The following is an 18,377-nucleotide window of genomic DNA, read 5'->3' as shown; positions in this document are numbered from 1 at the left end:
ATGTATAACTAACCACTATGACCCTGCTGCCATTTAAAAATAAGGCTACCTGTTTTTCAAATATAGCCCAGTTCAGAGTTTTCTACAGTTTAAGAATTGCACTGTTGTAGCTAAGAGGGTCTGAAGTTTTTCTTCAGGTAAGATATCTACATCTGAATTAATTTAATGAACTTCTGTGTGTACCAAACACAAACATGCTCCTCCACTGGTATTTTTTTTTTTTTCCAACATCACGTTCATTTGAGAGTACCAATCTAAATTCAGCTAAAATTGGTAGCGATTTGTTTTATATATGAAAGAAAAAAAGAACCCGAAGTGTCTGGATGATGGGACCTTACTAAAGTTCTGCAACATACACATATATAACCAATGATTTCGCTAAACAAAATATATATCTGTCAATATTTCGACTCTTCTCCCTCTTGCGGTGTTAAGTTCAAATGTACATTGGGTAGACAAAGGCTAGCCAGCTTTTATGTATTACACAAGATATGCTGACCTCCTGGATATTACTTTCCATTCCTTGTTTTTGTCTTTTCAGTGCTTGTTCCCATTATTCTTTCCTTCAGCTTTTCTTCCCAATGATTCACACCTCCTCAAAAGGACTGTTCTTCCTACTTACCCCTTGCCCAGGGCTGCGTGGCTTTCTATCTAACCAACTCTTCATTGTTTCTTCCACTTAACACCTACTGAACACTTTTAGGTGTTTCCCCAGGAGTATTAAAAGGTGCTAGTAGGAGAAACAATAGACTCAAACTCCCAGATAGTTTGGAGAAACTGATAGCCAGGCCTGTGCAAAAGCAGCATTTGTTTGCTTTTTGGTTTCCATTTTTAGCAGAAAATCCCCCAGTGTGAAATGAGTGCTTAGGGCATAAAAACAAGAGCCAGAAGCCTTCTTGAGTTTCCCCTTCTCTTTTTAGAAGTGCAATATGAAAATGAGATGTCAGAACACTAAGGCAAGAAAAAAAAAAAAACCACGGCTCCTATTTTATTTTATTCTTTTGGTAAAAAAAAATCCGAGTTAAAATATTCGGGTCTTATTTTGAGAACATCTCAACTGGTCTTACTCTAAAACTGAAGATAGGAGCTGAAATATTTCTCCTTTATTCCAGGAGAACAGCAGGGCATTTGTGTATCCTTGCTTAACTCACCAGTGTTTCATACCACTGGCTACTGCATGCAACCTCAGAATTTAAAACAAGTAGTCCATAGCTGAAAGTAATATGACGTATAAAGAAAAGGAAAGAAAGAGTGTCTCTTGCTGTTAGAAAAACTTTTCTGGGCCAATCTTTTCCACCAGACAGCACTTGCTTCCCCTGCTGCTGCCCCCAACTCCCGGCATCACAACAGCCACATTCCTGCCTAAATGCTGCTAGAGATTTTTTTTTTTTTTTTGTCAAGAACGATCAAACCTGTCTTCTTTGCTATGTAAGAGAGTGAGTTGGTAGTACGTTAAAGAACACCACTACTAAACTTTAAATACTACTGAATGGCAGAATACATCTTGCTATAAAATCTAGCACCCCTCAAGGGTCACTTTCTTTCCTCTGTTACGCTCAACATGTGCCTTTAGACTTACTTTAAGACTAAATGCAAGTTAGCAGATAGCCGGGGATCTGTAAACTGCGTTGTCCTGTTGTTATGGTCAACAAAATAAACTCTGCCTGTTGCTGTATTTCGGATCTCCCATCCAGGAGGCAGTGGACCAAGCTCTTCACAATTGATGTTGCTAAGATCCCTGTGAAAACAAATATAAAATGAAAAATACCTCAGCATTTGGCCTCTGAGCCAAACAAGCGTAAATGTAACAGAACAATTCCATGAAGTCTGAGAAAACGTATTGTTTCAGAAACTTGATCTGTTCAGCTGGAATCTCTACTCCCAAGGTACAAGCCCACCAAAGCAAAAACACACACCCCAGAAAACACGCCGTGGGGAAAAAAATCCTTATCAAATAACCTTCATTTTTACAAACTAACTTCAGATGTTAAATTAATACAGGCTTAAAACAAAAATAAAGACCATTGCCATATTTGCCAAAATGGAATTGCAGCTCTACACCAATTCTGACAGAAAACATTTTTAAAACATTAGTCATGTAAGGAACTCTGAATCACACGTTAAAAACTCCTACAAAACAAAACTATATTTCTGAAGAGTTATACTTTCCATGAAGAATTACACATGGGATGTGTGTGTGTATGCCACAGGCGGTTTTGCCCCAAAACCCAAGTGCTAGTGGGAAGCAAACAGCTCTCTAACAAAATATTTCAAATGAAGTATTACATGAGCAATGACTTCGCTCTGCACTGAGCAGTGCAGAGATAACTTAATGGGTCTCAGGAAAATCCTGCTGAAATTAGGAAGCTGTAGATTCATTCTGGAGGTTCACTGAACACAAATACTAGTCTTCAAAAACGTACTTACTGATTTTTCATGTATACACCTTTAAAAAGGGCTGCACTTGACAGCATGAGGCAAGTCTTCAGATCTCCCAGCATGATGTGAGTTGAGGGGAGGAAAGTGACAAGGGGCAGAATAGCTAAAAAGATGCTGCCTGCAGGAACCCAAAAGGCTGAGAAGCCACTAATGGAAATACTAGGCTCTGGGATTGAACTTCTGCTGATATTACCCATATCAAACTGCTGCTGAACCGTGGGGCTTATTTTTTATTAACTAAACGACTGTGGCATAATAGCGTAAAAACACAATATTCCTTAGAAATGGCATAAACTATCCTCATCTAAACAGCCAAATTTTGTTCTTAGAAACTCATGCAGTTTCGGTTGCCACACCTAAGAGTGCTGCTAACTTAGATTTTATACAAAACTATTACACCACAAACTTAAGGATTAGGTCTTAATATAGTTTTTTCTTAGAGAAGTTTAGTTTCCAGTTTTGTATAATACACAAGTCAAGGGAGCAAAGACTCTGGCACAACTGCCAGAGGCACCCCGCTCTCCAGCGCGAAGATAATGCATGAAAGCAAAGTATAGTCTTGTAACACAAGAGTAGTAATAAAACCAATTTGAAAATGCAGTGAACTTATGGCCATGAGGTACTTCACCCTTCCTGGGATATCCAAAATCCATTTCCATGGGAATGGGCACCAGCAGCAACTGACAAAGTTGCTACAAGTCTCAAATGCCAGTACTGGCTGCCAACCTCAAACTCCACGCACTGTTTTACACCACCATCCACAGACTCGAGGAGGCAAACATTTTCAACAGGATTTCTCGGTGTGTTTTTTAAAGAACAATCAGAAACTAACAATAATTTCAATGTTATCTTTCTTTCCTTTCAAACGCATCAGAAGTAATGTACAACCATGTACAAGGTGTACACATGCGTACCCTGTGAAGACACTAAACTAAAAGGACACTGCAGATTTGTCTTAAGTGGCGAGACAGCTGCAACAGGAATAGCAGTTTGAGTATTTTCATCACAGATCAGTGCCTCTCAGCTTCTCTACCTGTTTGCCCCTCTCCCCCACATTCTTTCCCATTTATATGCTGCTAATGAGATGCTTGAAAGCATATAGGATTGCCCTAGGAATATCCCTGTTAGAGCATTATAAAGAAAATAAGTATTTATTTTCTGCTGTGTAACAGGAAACCTGCAGTAAAAAAGCTGTGCATTTTTAGGTGTTTGCTACTATACTCAAATGGAAAACACTCCCTTTTTTTTTTTTCCTTCCTTTTTTTAAAAAGGCCCAACAGCCTGGCACTTCAAACAGCTCACCATTTATTTCAGCTCCCAGGATTTTTATGACCCAGTGTCTCCAATTAGTTTCTTCAAAATGTACCAAGTTTCCCATTCCTTGAGTAGATTACATTTGGTAGTCTGAACATGGGACAATAATTCTCACAGACAAGTAAATTTAAGCTAATTCAATCATGAGACTTTAGTTCACCACAAATAATGTGTTTAAACGTACAAGGGGCATCCACTAGATTTTCCAGGTTTTCCCCTTTGTCTGCTCCTCCATCAAAAACAACGTAGCGTATTTGTCACAAAGTTTACTCTTCATAAATGCATGCTGCCAATTTCTGAGGTCTCGTTAACTTCCAGAGCCTGAATTAAAAAACAAAACCCACCCAGTTTTCACTGAAGTATCTCAATAAATCTGGATTTTTGCAAGTGCTCAGAACCCTCTTTTTCTTGCACCGTTTTGCAGATTATTAAAACCCGGACTTGGCTATGCTTTGTATGCAAGGGCTAGAAATAGTTAGCAGTTAGCTATACCTGTTTTGTAAAACACCACTGTAATTTATTTCTTGATTCTGCATATTTGCATTAAAATAACAATTTCAGAGAATCATTAAGGTTGGAAAAGGCCTCTAGGATCATGAAGTCCAACCATTAACCCAACACTACCATGTCTCCTAAACCATGCCCTGAATGACTTGTTAAAATGGTATATTAGGGACCAAGAGTTGGAAATATAATACCAGACAGAGAACGCTGAGAACGGTACTAGTTACACTATTTTGATTTGACACCTTAAGGATACTGTCATCATGTTCTTACCTAGGTACCCTTGGATCATGCCACGTGCTAACACCAGTCTGAGTATGCAGAAAATAGACCTGACCTTGCTGAGTCGTCCTTTGCTCTGTGAAATCAAGATTAATTAATAACTATAAGAATAAAAAATACAATTAAAAAAACCCTCAAAGACCCATTTCCCCAAACTAAGGAGTCAAAAGGATCTTACATATGAGAAGACAACCCATTTTCCCAGTTTCTTAGAAGAAAATTAAAAACATTGTAATTTACATACCATATCCTTCAGGTAAATCAGGAGGAGTGTGCAAGTGTGTCCTGCTCATGTAATTTCTATGCCTCTGTGACCTGACTCTCCTCTCCGCCAGCCGGGGATCTGACGACTGCCCGCAGGTCGCACCGTTTGTTCCTGTAATTGGAGTGTTCTCATCCACAAAACAGCTCAGCGGTCTGCCCGGACTGGAGTATTCGGATGCTGGCCTGGGGGAAAAAACATGAAATCGCGTTGCTGACCGGGCACAGGGGCTACCCAACGCGCTTTATGGGACCTTCATATAGGGGCTGTCAGGGAGCCTTTGTGGATGGCCGAACTGGGCAGATGACTCGCAGAGCAGGATTCCTCCATGATGGACAGAAAGCTCCTGTTCTGCGCTCACTGGGTTCAGCCCAGAGCAATTAGTAAAGCTCCTCACCTATCTTAGAGCCTGACCTGATACTTAGTATGTGATGCTGCAGGATCAGGATCATATCAAATGCTCCTGTGAGCAGTTCCCACCTTCAGAGTGCCAAGAAGTTTTGTTGTTTTTTTTTTTAAAAGTGAGGAGCGTACAGCCCTCACTTTCTCACCTTGTCCTCATACAGCTAAGGATGTGACCAGGCCTTGTTATTCATTTTAATTTTTAAGGAAGGTTATTAGGTGAGTATGGTGAAATAGGTAGGTAAGATAAACAGTTGCTCCTGACAGCTTGACTGCAAGAGGAAACACTGAATTATGTGATTCTGTATCTCAGTGCTGCTTTCAAAAGTATTTAAAATGGGTTACAGGGAGATTGATAAGGATGCAGGAAATCCCCAAAACAAATTATATATTTTGCACTTGCTTTTCTACTGTAAATGTGAATAGAGCTTAGAATAGGTATTCTAACATTCCATGGAAAATACAGATCAATAAATTAAAAAGCTGTTTGGTACCTTCACTCACTTGAAAACCACAAATACATATCTGAGCTGGCAGCATTAAGAGTACAGATTATTTTAAGTCAAATATATTCATACAGAGACTGGAATAATATTTATTGAGGATGGAAGAGTCAGTCTGCAGGTGCAGACGGTCTGCAGAAGCATCTGAAAAATATGCATGGACACTGTCTACAATTCAGGTAACAGCAAAACTGGTTTGAGGAACAGCTTCACAGCGCGTATCTATGGTTATCAGAAAAGGTGATTGTAATGATTTCGAAGCGTGCTCTGTAACAATCAGATTTGAAAGGTCTGGATTACACAGTCATAGCATGTACATAGATAACATCTGTCAGCTATTCATGATCTCTTTTCTTCATCCCTTCCAATGTCTGCACATTGTAATGTCTGTATTTATAGAGTTCTACCATAGCAGCTCTAAAAGAAACGAAGATGGTAATATTAGGGGAGGAGGAAAAAAACCTAGTCAGAATGATTCTTCTGAGTTAAATATTAGGCAGACTGAAAAATTAGGATGTTAGAGAAGGAACGCAAGCAGCGTTTGCAGAGTGACTCAGAGGAATGCTGAATATGCCCTGTTAGAGCCACTTACAATCGCTTGTGCTCAGCAAGCAAACTTCATCATATGCAGTGTCTCCTCAATAATTTCTTACCGTGTCGGTCTCTCCCACTGAGTTGTTCGTGTAATATGATTTAAATACTGGATCCTTCCAGAAGCAGTCCTCCGCTCCTCCCACCTAGAATCCAGACATCGGGAGATAAGGCAATGAGTGGCATTTCCAGGAAACCAGGGCACAAAGTATTTCCGACACGAATGCCAACTCAGGAAGACTTACACTATTATGAAGCATGTTAGCTGAACAAGGTAACAGGAAACAACGCAAAGTTCCATTACAAATTGATTTTACATATTCTTCCCTTGGAACCAGGCTTATCATTAATAATATCACACCTTCATGTTCAATAACTACTTGAATTCTAACTAAATCCAAATAGCCAGATAAAGAAACTTCTTGAAAACATCATGTTTAATAATGCATTTCATTTTTTTTGACCACTGATCATAGGAAGTGCTTTCATGGTATCTTCACGCGCTACTTGCTTTCATTAAGAAGTCACCTTTAAATAACAGGACTTTTTAATCATTATTACTTTTGCACTCCAAAATACATGAGACTATACAGATAGCTTTGCAGTTACACAATTAAGTGAGCAATATTTATACAAGGAACATTTTGAAGTGAAAATTCAAAAACATTTTCAGAAATGTTTTTGACTTCTCCAGACTCCAAATTAACACAAGAATGCTGTTTAGGACTTAGATGATAATTTAATGTTTTAAAATTAATCACCTGAAAAATCAGTTTCTCCTGTCTTTACCTGCCAAGAATCACATTCAGAACGCCTGTGTTTGCTCGAAAAAGCTGATGACAGCACCAGAACCTAAGACAGAGCATTTTTCTGTATTTGCAAAACTGTTCTAGGTGTTAGTGATGTCATTAACTCTCACAGGGACAAATCAAAATCCTAAACCAGCCTTTGGCAGGTAAATACAGCAAGAACACAGGCTCCATTACCTTTTCCAATCACATTTTTCTTCACTATGATTTACATGGGAGAGAAAGCAATCCATTGTTACAACAGTGTATACCTCTGCCCAGCGCTGCAGAACAACAGGTTGGAAGAGACCTCAGGGATCATCTAGTCCAACCTTAAGACAGCCAGGCCTGTGTGTTCACTACCTTGCTACAGAACTACTACATGGATGCACCTGTGATTTAACATTATATTAGTTTATCAGTTCTATAATGTGAAAGACACAAGTTTTCTTAGACACGTGTATTTTTTAATGCATTTACTCATTTAATGCCACCTCCCATTTTCCAAGAAGAGGCAAGGCATGGGTCAAACTATTAACTAACTATTCTGCGTAGCCTGTCTGGCTTACCTCCTGCTCCTACATTCGAAACTGTAGAACTCTTCGAGGGTGAGAATAAAAATAAGTTAACCTATTTCTACACTGACTTCTCATTACTGCAAAAGTCTGTTGTATGAGCTGTATTTGTATTTACACCACAGTGATGTCAGCTTACCCATCCGGTAAATCATTATCAAATAACCGACTGCAATCCACAACTTGTCCTCCTGTGCCTATTCGGTCTCTGGACTGAAGACTTACTATTAAGATAATAAAAGAATTATTAAAGATATGACATATGAATGCAAATTCCAGTTATATTTGAAAGAGAAATGGTACAACTTGGAGGACTAAGCTGCACATTCTGGATATTTTTTCCCTTCCCACAAATCAAAGAAAGTTATACAGAAACAGCGTGTTTTCATACATATAATTCTCTACATTCTACTGCAAAAAAAGCTAGCTTGAAGAATATGAATGCAAGTTAAGGCAGAAAAAGAAGTTAACTCTGAAGCTGTCATTAACTTTTCTCCGTATGAGACGGACTGTGTCACAGCGGGGCTGCGGGGCTCATCTGGCGGCAGCAGGGTGGCTGGCCTCACACGCGGCTGGGAGAGCAAGTGGGACAGTGCTAGCGCCAGGCTTGAACTGCCTACAGGAGAACTGCTAATACAAAGACCTAAAATTAAAAATGCCTGTATGTTTTTGACTCATGTACTTTGTGCGCGCGTGGGATTCAACACACACGAAACCAGGCAAAACTTAACTGCTAGAAGCGCTACATGTTTGGTTTATTGGCTACTTTCAAACACCAGTGGTAAGAAGTTGAATGCATCTCTCACACAAAGCAGCACACTCAGCACCCTGAAAAGCCCTTACGGCCCTCAGCAAAACTGTATTACTGTTGTTGGTTTTTTTTAAATTTAATTTTTATTTTTTATATGTTTCGTTGTAATGGATATTTACGCCTGAAGCTTTTGTACTACAATTATGAAAACAAAGGGGTTTTTGGGCAGCTTTTATTCCCAGTATCATAATTTGCAAGTGTCCCATATGACAATTTATGACACTTGTGTTCCTGTGGGATTGGAAGGTTTTTTTGATGTTTTGTTTTGCCTTTAACAATAAAACGATTACTTAAAAAGCTAGATACGTGCTGTGGCACACATTTCTTGAGGTGGCACTACTGTACCGCTGGACAATTGTCTTCAAGTCCGATTACGTCAAATAATCTTATAGACCTTAACCTAGACACAACCAAACTTTTGTCGACATCACAAAGTTACAAAAAGATGTTGTAGTACTGGCAGTTTTTGCCAGAGAGTCTAAGTTTTCAACAACAACAACATGTTTTGAAGCTTAGGATTTTGGGCTTTCAACAGACCAACCTGGGGAACCCTGAAGTACCTGCTTGCTTTATTCTTAATCAACTCCTAGTCTCCCATGAACACCAATGTTACAAAGCAACTTCTTACACTGAAAGAGACCTTAAATTTAATTTCAACCAAAACAAGATCTGAGATGATCTATTTATTCTGCAACAAACCCACACATTACAAGTTCACATTGTTGCATGTAGGCAAGGTTTGGCAAGCAATACACACAGACAAAAATGAAACTAAACAAAGGCAATTACCTCCTCTTTGCCTATGTGAGGACCAAAATTTGTGCACGGCTTCATTTTGTAATGAGTAAGGACTCATTTTTTTCTGCACCGCCACATCAGAAATAAAATGGTGGCACAGAAGACAGCTGCAAGATTAAGACACAGTTCAGGTGCCCTTTGCATCCACTACTCACAAGCGTCCCCTTTTCTTCCCCCCTTTGAAGATAACCCCAGGTATTTAAGATAAAGATCCCCTTGCTCCCTGTCCCAATTTATAAAGGCATACCCGCTGTGCTCTTGACTGGTAAGGTTATAATCTGCTGAAGGTATCATTAATATTTTAATATTGTTTTCCAATCTTGCATAGCCTCTTAATTTAAGCCAGTTTATCATTAGAAGGGCTGCGAGTGTATGCATAACTTCTAGCTTCTTACTTATTTTTAATCAAGATTTCTCCACCACATAACTACTGCAGTGGAATTATGTAGTTGTACTCAGGCTCATTCACCCATTCAACAAAACTGCATTAGTGAAGAAAGGTTAAAATATAAGGAGATTAATAACAATTTCAATTAAAAAAAACCCCAAAAACTGGAGTCTCTGGAATCTTACCAAGGACACATTAGATTTAAAAACTGCCATGACTGGGGGAAACCTGACCTTTCTGATGATAACAGTGCAAAGCAGTACAGATTTGTTCGCAGTCTCTGCTGCAACATGACAAGCTGAGTTTTTTTCCTAGGTTCAGTACATAATCCAGCATCTCCTGCTAATTAGGGACAGCCCCAGCAGCATGCCAAAAGAGTTAATGCTGCTTTGGCTATACCACTTTTCATGATCATATCAGGTTAAACGAACTGGTCAGCCTAGTTTATGCCCACACTGCTGACTAGTTATCTCTGGAGTGTATTTGCCATGCCCACACTGCACGGTATTTTCCCCAGGCTTCCCATCTGGTATCCCAACAGCCTTGAGACCTTTCTGCTTTGGGGTGGGGTTTGGTTTTTTTTTTTCCTTGTTTAATTAATGCTAGTATTCTCAAATCATGATGACAAGGAGCATACTCTGGAGGGCAGCATGACAGCACATCACGGTGTGAGGGTACAGTCCCTGCTATTGTCATGTCTGAAGGACTGCTGTGGGCAGGGTGGATCTCTGCTGCCTGGAGCAGACCCTGAACTAGCTCTCCTGTCAGCTGAGCTCAGTTTTCTCTTAAAAGGAACCCCACAAACTAAATCACATGCATACAGCATGGATGATCAGGGGACCAGTATACTGGAGCAAAACCAAAAAGCAAACCAGGCTGACAACATAACGCACCCTAGAAAAGTGACCGGTTTATCCTTTACTCTTCTGTGCAAGCTCACATGAAAAAATGTAATATTCAAGAATGGTCTGAAGCGCTGGCAATGCACTTGTGACTCCACACTTCTACCATCGTTTGACTCTCCTGTGCCACCTCACTCATCTCAATACTGTGCAAATGTTTGCAGATGAGATGCTAGACAGATGGTTAAAGCAACATGAAGAGGTAAAGTCATAGGTATTATTCAACAGAGCACTTTGAGGACAGCAAATGCACTGCAGCTCTTAGTTGCTGACTGATACTCCAATAGTTTTCCCTTGCTGAAAAGAATGCTGTTGGGTTATTTTAACTAGGAATTGAATGTAAAACCGAGCATGCATATTCACTTTTCTTTCCCCACGTCCAAATATTCTCATTAACATCTTGCCATAAAAATAACAACCTCCCTATCCTGACCAACTTCTTTTTTTTTTTTTTTTACTTCTTAAGCGACCTACTAGAAATACTGGCTTCTGAAACAACTTACAATGCACCAAAAAGAGAGCGTTTATGAAGTTGTTTGTTTCAATTTGCCAGCTTCTTTTTAATTCTTAAGTTACTTAAGGTTTATGAGTTAGCAGAATGACAAAGCACAGTTAGATATGGGTAACGGACTTTTTAAATAACAGGTGAAAACATAAAGGAATTGACAAAGTCATCCCAGACAGCAACTCACTCCTGTTACAGCAAGATATTTTACCCTTTCACAAAACCTACAGAAGCACAGCTTTGCTGGAACTCTCAATGGCCAAGAAATTTGTAGTCTGTTTTTCACAGAGAGTTCAGGCTCGAACTGTCACCATTCTCTAGAGTGAAATTAAAAACCTTCTGAACAAATTTCATATTATCTATGGTCCTATCTGTCCCAACACTTATAATAATATTTGGGGGTGGTTGTTTTGGGGTTTTTTTTGGGGGGTGGTTTGGGTGTTTTGTTTTCTTCTTTGGAGGTTTTTTTTGTTAATTCTCTACATACATACATCTAACTTGAGGTCCAAATGGCTCTGGTACTAGACACTGAATTTGAAGAGAAAATAATTAAATACAGAAAACTGACATGTAGGAAGGGTATTCCTATGGCTACTACTAAACTCCAGGAGAATTAAAAGATAAAAACCCTTACTTACCTACTATCTGTCCTCTAACAGTATCATTGTCGTTTGGCCCAAGCTTGCACAGATCCAATCTCTGATCTACGAAACAAGGACACAAAGCCTAAGTCATATAATATTTTGCTGCCTTTGAAAGGCATGCTGAACTTCCATCAGAACAAAATTCAGCCCTGTGTAAGATGGTTAAGACTTCAAGAGATGGACGAAGATAAGGAAAACTAAAAAAAAAAACCTCAGCCAAGACTTCATTTTTCATAATTTTTAAAGAGAAAAAAAGACTAGAGTACTTTTGCTTTAACATTTTTCCTACTTCACAAAGCTCTTTTGATGAATAGGAAATGACATTATCCTAGATTGGATGTCTAAAGTGATTGTAAGAAGTAGTTTGAACTCTCTTCCCTTGCGAAGACCAGCCACTGTCATAATGCACTTCCAGTTCAACGCTCACATTAGTACAGCACAGAGCTAACCTGCAGCATCAATCCACGTGTTCCGTACTAAATAGGTAGAACTTCATAAAACTGAGCAAACTGCAATGCACTAAATATTTGTCACTAGATCAGTACTTCAAAAATGAGAACTTCAGTCATGCCTTCATTACCAAGGAACCTGTTATTGAAGGTAAAATCACGCTTCTCTACCAGCACGTTAATTTAAAAAAAAAAAAAAGAAAAAGTATCTGTATAGCCAAGAACTACTTTTCCATCAGTGTGCCAAATGTTGTTCAGAAGTAAATGGCATGGATTCAGATAATGAGAAAACAGCATCTTACATATTAATTAACTTTTGAAAAAGTAAATACGAAGTACTCAAAGTGTTGTAAAACACTTAATATCTTATGACAAAATTTACTAATTCATTTTTAATTTTTAAACTCCATATTTGCTTCAAGATAGATTTACCCCTTCATTTGCCCTTTTAAGACTTGCATTTTGAAGGTAATAGACAATATATTAGATATTAGATAATAATAGATAGATAATTTGAGGGTAATTAGAATCTGTCTTGCTTTGGAATTCCAACACAGTAAGTTCCATCTTGACAATCCACAACCAGGCTGAAGCGCTGAAGTTACCACTGTCTCTGGTAACAGGGCAAAGGAGCTGAAAAACCGAAAGTAAGTAACAAACCAACAAAACCCAATTAACTGTTACTCTTCAAAAGTCTGTGCATGAAAGTTTGGTCTGAAAGAGAAAAAACTCTAGTCTTTAGCTTACTTACAACCAGTGTCTTTAAGGCGGTTGATTGCGTTTGAAAGAAGTCGCACACAACCCAGAAAACCAGCTCCCTGCTTTTTATGAATTTTCTTGTGATTCCACACACTGATTGTTATTGAATCCGACTTCCCAATATATCTGAAAAACGTGGAAAAACAGTACTGTGAATGGCATTTACTGAATACTTGGAAGATGCTCCAGAAATCACCTTGGGGGAAAAAAATACTATCAACCATTACAATAAAAATTTAACACACACTATCGGCAATAGAAAGTCATCTCAGAGAAGACATACACATTATACTTTAATGAAAGCATGTCTTATGAAGGAGTTTACTTGAATACAAACTAATCTAAAATCCTGATTCTGGAAAAAGGCATTCACATGAATCCAAAGTTTACCAAAATCTGTTTAAAACAGTAACGTGAACAGGCTGCAGGCTGGGCCGCTGACCACATCTCTTCAAGCAGCTACAAGCACGCTTAGATTCGTGCCTATGCTCAACCTCACCAAAGAGAACGGCAATGCTCGCGGCAGCACGTGTTTGTGAGCAGCGCTAGCAAGCAGAGCAGTTCAAATACTGGGACAGAAACAATCAGTTTAGCATCCTTTCGCAGCACTTCACCTGCCACTGCTTTTCAGGCTACTCTTCCAACTACTGGCAATGCAAGTAACCCTCACTTAGAGCTCTTCTGAGCACTCAGGGAAGATATGAGGCAAACCTAGTTACACATCTGCAATTAACAAATCTTTGGGAAGTTAATTTACTGTTAAGAAAGCTTCGGAAAGGCCCTGCTTATACATTACATATTACATATGTGACCCATTACAAAAAGTTCACACAGTATCTCGGCTGAGATGTGCCAAATCCCCCTCCTCACACATGGACTACCTCGTGCAGCATCACCATGGAAATGCTCTGCAAAACCTACATCTGCATCGCACCGACTTGGGGAAACCCGGACACTGCCGGCTATTTGATTTTTGCTTTTTTTGTTTGAAGCTTTGTTCTTCAGAAGCAATTACTTTGTGAGCTAGTTTTTGTTTTCAAAACTTTCAGAGGACAATTTCAACACACCTAAGATAAATCGGCTACTGCCAATACTGAATTATTATAGTTATTTCAAGTCATGGAAAATTAATTTGTAACTACGGCTTAGATCCCAAAACTGCTTGTAGTTCTCCCTTCCCAGACCACAAATTCTGACCTTCTGCAGTTAAGTTCCAAGTGCTTTTTGTTTGGTTTTGAAGGAAAACTGATCCAACTCAACCAATGTCTACAAGTCTCAGTCAATGGGGGAGATGTATTATCAGCTTCAGAACATCTTAATGTTTTCATAAAGATAGAAATGATACTGTCAAGGTTGGCAAACCAAACAATTGAACTAACTGTCATGGCTTAAAATTGCAGCTGTGATCAGGGAAGCTCTCAAGTAACACTTCTCCCATTTTTTCCCTTTTCCAAAAAGCAGAACTTTGACAACTTCTTTTTCCCACCTGCAGACAGGGACTGACTCAAGAAGTTGAAGACAGAAAAGCCTAACTGTAGGTAGGCACAAACCCACGAGCATGGTTTAAAATAACCAGCGCACATTTAAAAAAAAAAAAACCAGCCCAAAACCAAGCAAACAGAGAACCAAACCCAAACAAAACAAACTTCACACAAAAAAAAACCCCAGAGTTTTTGCTTAGTAAACTGATTGCATAACATAGGTCAGATTTTTGGCCTTACAACCTTGACAATGCCAATTTTGCATAAAGAAACAAGAGATGAAGATGGGTATTCACGTGCACAGTTGCAGTCTACAATGTTTCATGTACTTAAAATAAATTCTTATGAGAACAAGTTAGGTGCACTTAAAAATAAAGACTTATCATGACCTGTCTTGATTTTTCCAGTTTTCCTTGTTGCTTTAAAAAAGTCAAAGGTATATGGTTAAACACAATTTCATAACAGAACAGTTTGAATAATATGTAGAACAGCTGAATACACAACACAGTTTCCAAGAATTACTGTAATGTTTCAGGGTGAGGTTCTCATGGTCAAGATGCAGACAGTAAGCCATCCATACCAAACAGGTGAGGACTTCTATATTACTACTATCACCTACTCTGATTTTTGTACCAGAAAACCTGGCCGATTCACACATGTAAAGGAAATAAGCAAGACAAGCTGCATTTTCCAAATAAAAATGTCTCCTTTTTTCCCAAAGTAAGGAAAGAAATAGTTCAGTAACTGCTAGTTGGCTTTATAGCAAAATGTTTCATCTATATTTCTGCGTAATTTCAGGGATGAAAATACATGGTTGCATTTAAAGAGTGACAGTAGGACAAGTTGATGTTTCCAATTCATTCGGTGGGTAAGTTACATTTGTTTTACATCATCTGGCAATAAAAGTTCCAACATAAAAGCCCGAGCTAGGAATTTTATTTGTTATTATAAAAGAATGTTCCAAAAAATAAAGTGAATAAGTTTTTTAAAAAAACAAAACAAAAAACACAAAAACCCATTTTGTTGGATGCCTCTCTCTTCCTCCTCATAATTAAAGTTCTTGGAGCTTTTTTTTGTTGTTATTATTTAACCCCACCCCACCAGCAATATGCATTTCACAGCTTCAGCACTTCAACGGAGATAACACGACTAGTATTAATGAAGTGGAAACCTGGAAATTCAATCTCCATATGCATTCTGTTAACTCATATATTTCCTGAACTTGTAAATTAGGGCTCTGGATAAGAATTGCACATTTGGAAAGTTTAAGAAAAATGCCTACTCTTAGCACTTCCACTTCTACACAAAAAAATCAAGTACATGCCTTATTGGAAACCTCTAAAATATTTTAATCAAATTTTAACACAGAGGGACAATTGTTAATTCGTCTGAAATTATCTTTGCCAAGGCGGTGTTTCCATCTGAGCCAAAGCCCCACTCAGGAAGGTTTGGTACTAAGTGACTTTTTATCCCCATGGCACTGTATAAGCTTTCCCTGAAGAGTTCAGCTTGGTAGAGGAAAGCAGAATGAAGGGGGGGGGGGGGGGGGGAAGGGAAGGGAGTATTCCCAAAAAAACACACCACCTCCTGATCACAAGCCAGACGTACTCCCTCCAGAAAGAGAGAAAAATGCAACATCAAGAGGTAGGAACTCAGGCTTGGAAGCCAGGAATTCCCAATTTCTAATCCATGCTGTCACACAGACTTTTTTAAATAACCTGGACAAATTACTTCGTTTCTCTGTTTTCCCATTTCTAATATTTTTCTAATATAATGGTAGTGGTATGCTTTGAGATATCAGCTGTTTTCAGATTGGGGGAGAAAAGGGTGCAAAGAGACATAATGAAAAATATAATCCCAATTTTTTCTCTTCTCTCTTCCTTCACCTGACATTGCTCTCATCTCTGGTAGCAACTGGAGGGTCTTTGTGCCTCTGGGATGGTCAGAAGGGAACCAGGCAGAGGCTGTGGCTTAGACAGGGACACAGCATAGACACATGGCACTGCCTGGCTGCTCCTTTCTCCACCCCACTGCTACCCAGCCCAATGTCGAGCTGAGCCTACAAAACACTGTAAAAGCAGCCACACCAAGCAAACAGCAAAGTGGGCTTCTACTCCAGATGTTCCTTAACAGACCCACCTAAGTTGTACAGCAAAGACTTGTATGCCTGATGTGCTTGAGCTGGAATGGCCAGATCTGCTGATACGGGCCAAGCATGACCCAGAAATGCTTTCACCCTGAACGCAAAGGGCATCAGCTTCATCAAACTGGTCTAAACACCCATGTCAAGAAGGCAAAGCTGTTGCAAGGAGCTGTTTGACAGCTCTTTAGGAGTCTAATCTAGGATGGGATTGTCTAAACCAGCACTAAGCAGAGCTGTTGCCTTCTCTCCCTGAGAAGAATCCAGGTTCATTAGCAATAACCAGGCAAAACAGAGTTGGAGGGTTAGGGGAGAAAGGTGATTCTGCCAGGGCAGCGCAGGGGCTGGAGAACATGAAGGCATCAACCAGCAGTAGAGCCTGCAAGTGCAGAGATTTTGGGAAGAGGAAGAGTGCAGAAGCTGGGCAAGGCTACATTTAAGAGTTATAACAAAGGAGAACAAGTCCACACTAGAGCCTGGGGGTGCAGATTTGAAGGGCACAGAGTAAAGATGGGACCAGCACTGCATTTTGGTGGAGATCATGGTACAAATATCTTTGAGAGATAAAGAAACCATATGACTTGATATGCCTTAAAGGCAGAGGCTGCTGGGGAGGGCTGGAGTAGGCTAGAGGGCAGAGGTGAGCATGGCAAGGCTGCAGGAGAGGTCTAGGCTATCACAGAACAAATGAAAGAGGAAGGAAAAGAAAAGGGGGATTTGTTAAGTTTCAGCACTGCTGGTTTAGGTAGCATTTAAATGCGAGAAGGTCTGTAAATGTGTTAAGCCTGGTTATTCAAAGCTTTGAGGAAAGGCCTGAACAATAGGGAAAACACAAACAAGAATGAAAATAAGGAAGAGGAATACATCCCGGGCAAGTATGGTATTTTAGGGACATTAAACTGCATCCAGACAGCAACTATTTGGCAATTTCTTTCTGGAAAGCCTCCCAGATTCCCCCACACCCACCCACCCACCCAGGCTGAAGAATCTAAGCAACTAACTAATTCAACTGCTTCCTTTCACACTAAGATCTGAATTAAGAACCACATGAGGCAAAAGCAAACACCTTTTTTGGTCTTTACAACACTGCAGAAGTCTTTAAAAAAAATCTTATGCAACAGAATATCTGTTATGCTGAATCAGGTTAGCAAGCCACAAAATTCCCTTGGAACTAACAACTTACTTCAGACATTATTGCATAAATACGTCACAACAGTTCCACCTTACTGTGCCATCTGCATATGCCATCACATGATACATGAGACAGTTAATTAGCAGCAGTGTTAACCTGTTATACAAATTCTAGGCTGGGGACACTTCAATCTGCCCAACACAGCCAAGAGACAGTTTTATTGCCCATAAGCCTATCCCAATCATTTAAAAACCAACAGAAATCTTCATGGAAGGAAGGAAAGCAGGACTTTTCTGTACGAAATTCTATATAACTGCACCTTCCTCTGGTTGATTTCCTACACTGCGTGGTGGCAGGAGCAGGCAGGCTGCCACAGAGACTCCATCTGTTATGCTTGGTGGACAAAGCTTTTCCTGTAACAGTGGAAGCGTCATAAGGAAGAGACTAGTGTTCCCATGCAAAGGTGTGTTCTTAGGGCAGACATTAGGAAGTTTTAAACACCCTATTATTTTCAAAGGATGCGAAGAAAGATTGAGTCCTGTCATCTATGAGGTTTGCCATCAGGTGCTTAGCAGTAGGATGGTTACTATTCCTATTCCCCCCCCCAAAGTAAGAGTTAATTATCTTAATACCTGCTGCAGGTGAAAAGCTGAGACCTGACACCAGGTATATAACAGTTAAAAGTTACCTTAAGATAAAAGCCAGGCA

At 39.5% G+C, this 18,377-nt stretch overlaps 1 protein-coding gene across 1 annotated transcript in view; it reads right to left on the bottom strand.

The window, feature by feature from the left end:
• Window positions 1–18,377, bottom strand: part of SMURF2 (SMAD specific E3 ubiquitin protein ligase 2) — a 63,923-nt gene that overhangs the window by 11,803 nt on the left and 33,743 nt on the right. Inside the window, exons 4-10 of the mRNA XM_075111388.1 lie at window positions 12,909–13,042; window positions 11,703–11,768; window positions 7,800–7,884; window positions 6,360–6,443; window positions 4,784–4,986; window positions 4,531–4,615; window positions 1,580–1,738 (exon numbers count right to left, since the gene is read on the bottom strand). Coding sequence (XP_074967489.1) covers window positions 1,580–1,738; window positions 4,531–4,615; window positions 4,784–4,986; window positions 6,360–6,443; window positions 7,800–7,884; window positions 11,703–11,768; window positions 12,909–13,042 — 816 coding nt within the window. The remainder of the gene's footprint in view (window positions 1–1,579; window positions 1,739–4,530; window positions 4,616–4,783; window positions 4,987–6,359; window positions 6,444–7,799; window positions 7,885–11,702; window positions 11,769–12,908; window positions 13,043–18,377) is intronic.

The sequence above is a fragment of the Phalacrocorax aristotelis genome, chromosome 16 (genome assembly GCF_949628215.1).
Source record: "Phalacrocorax aristotelis chromosome 16, bGulAri2.1, whole genome shotgun sequence".
NCBI classification, from domain to species: domain Eukaryota; kingdom Metazoa; phylum Chordata; class Aves; order Suliformes; family Phalacrocoracidae; genus Phalacrocorax; species Phalacrocorax aristotelis.
Note: the sequence above shows the minus strand (reverse complement) of the source record. Positions and strands in the feature narration are given on the sequence as shown.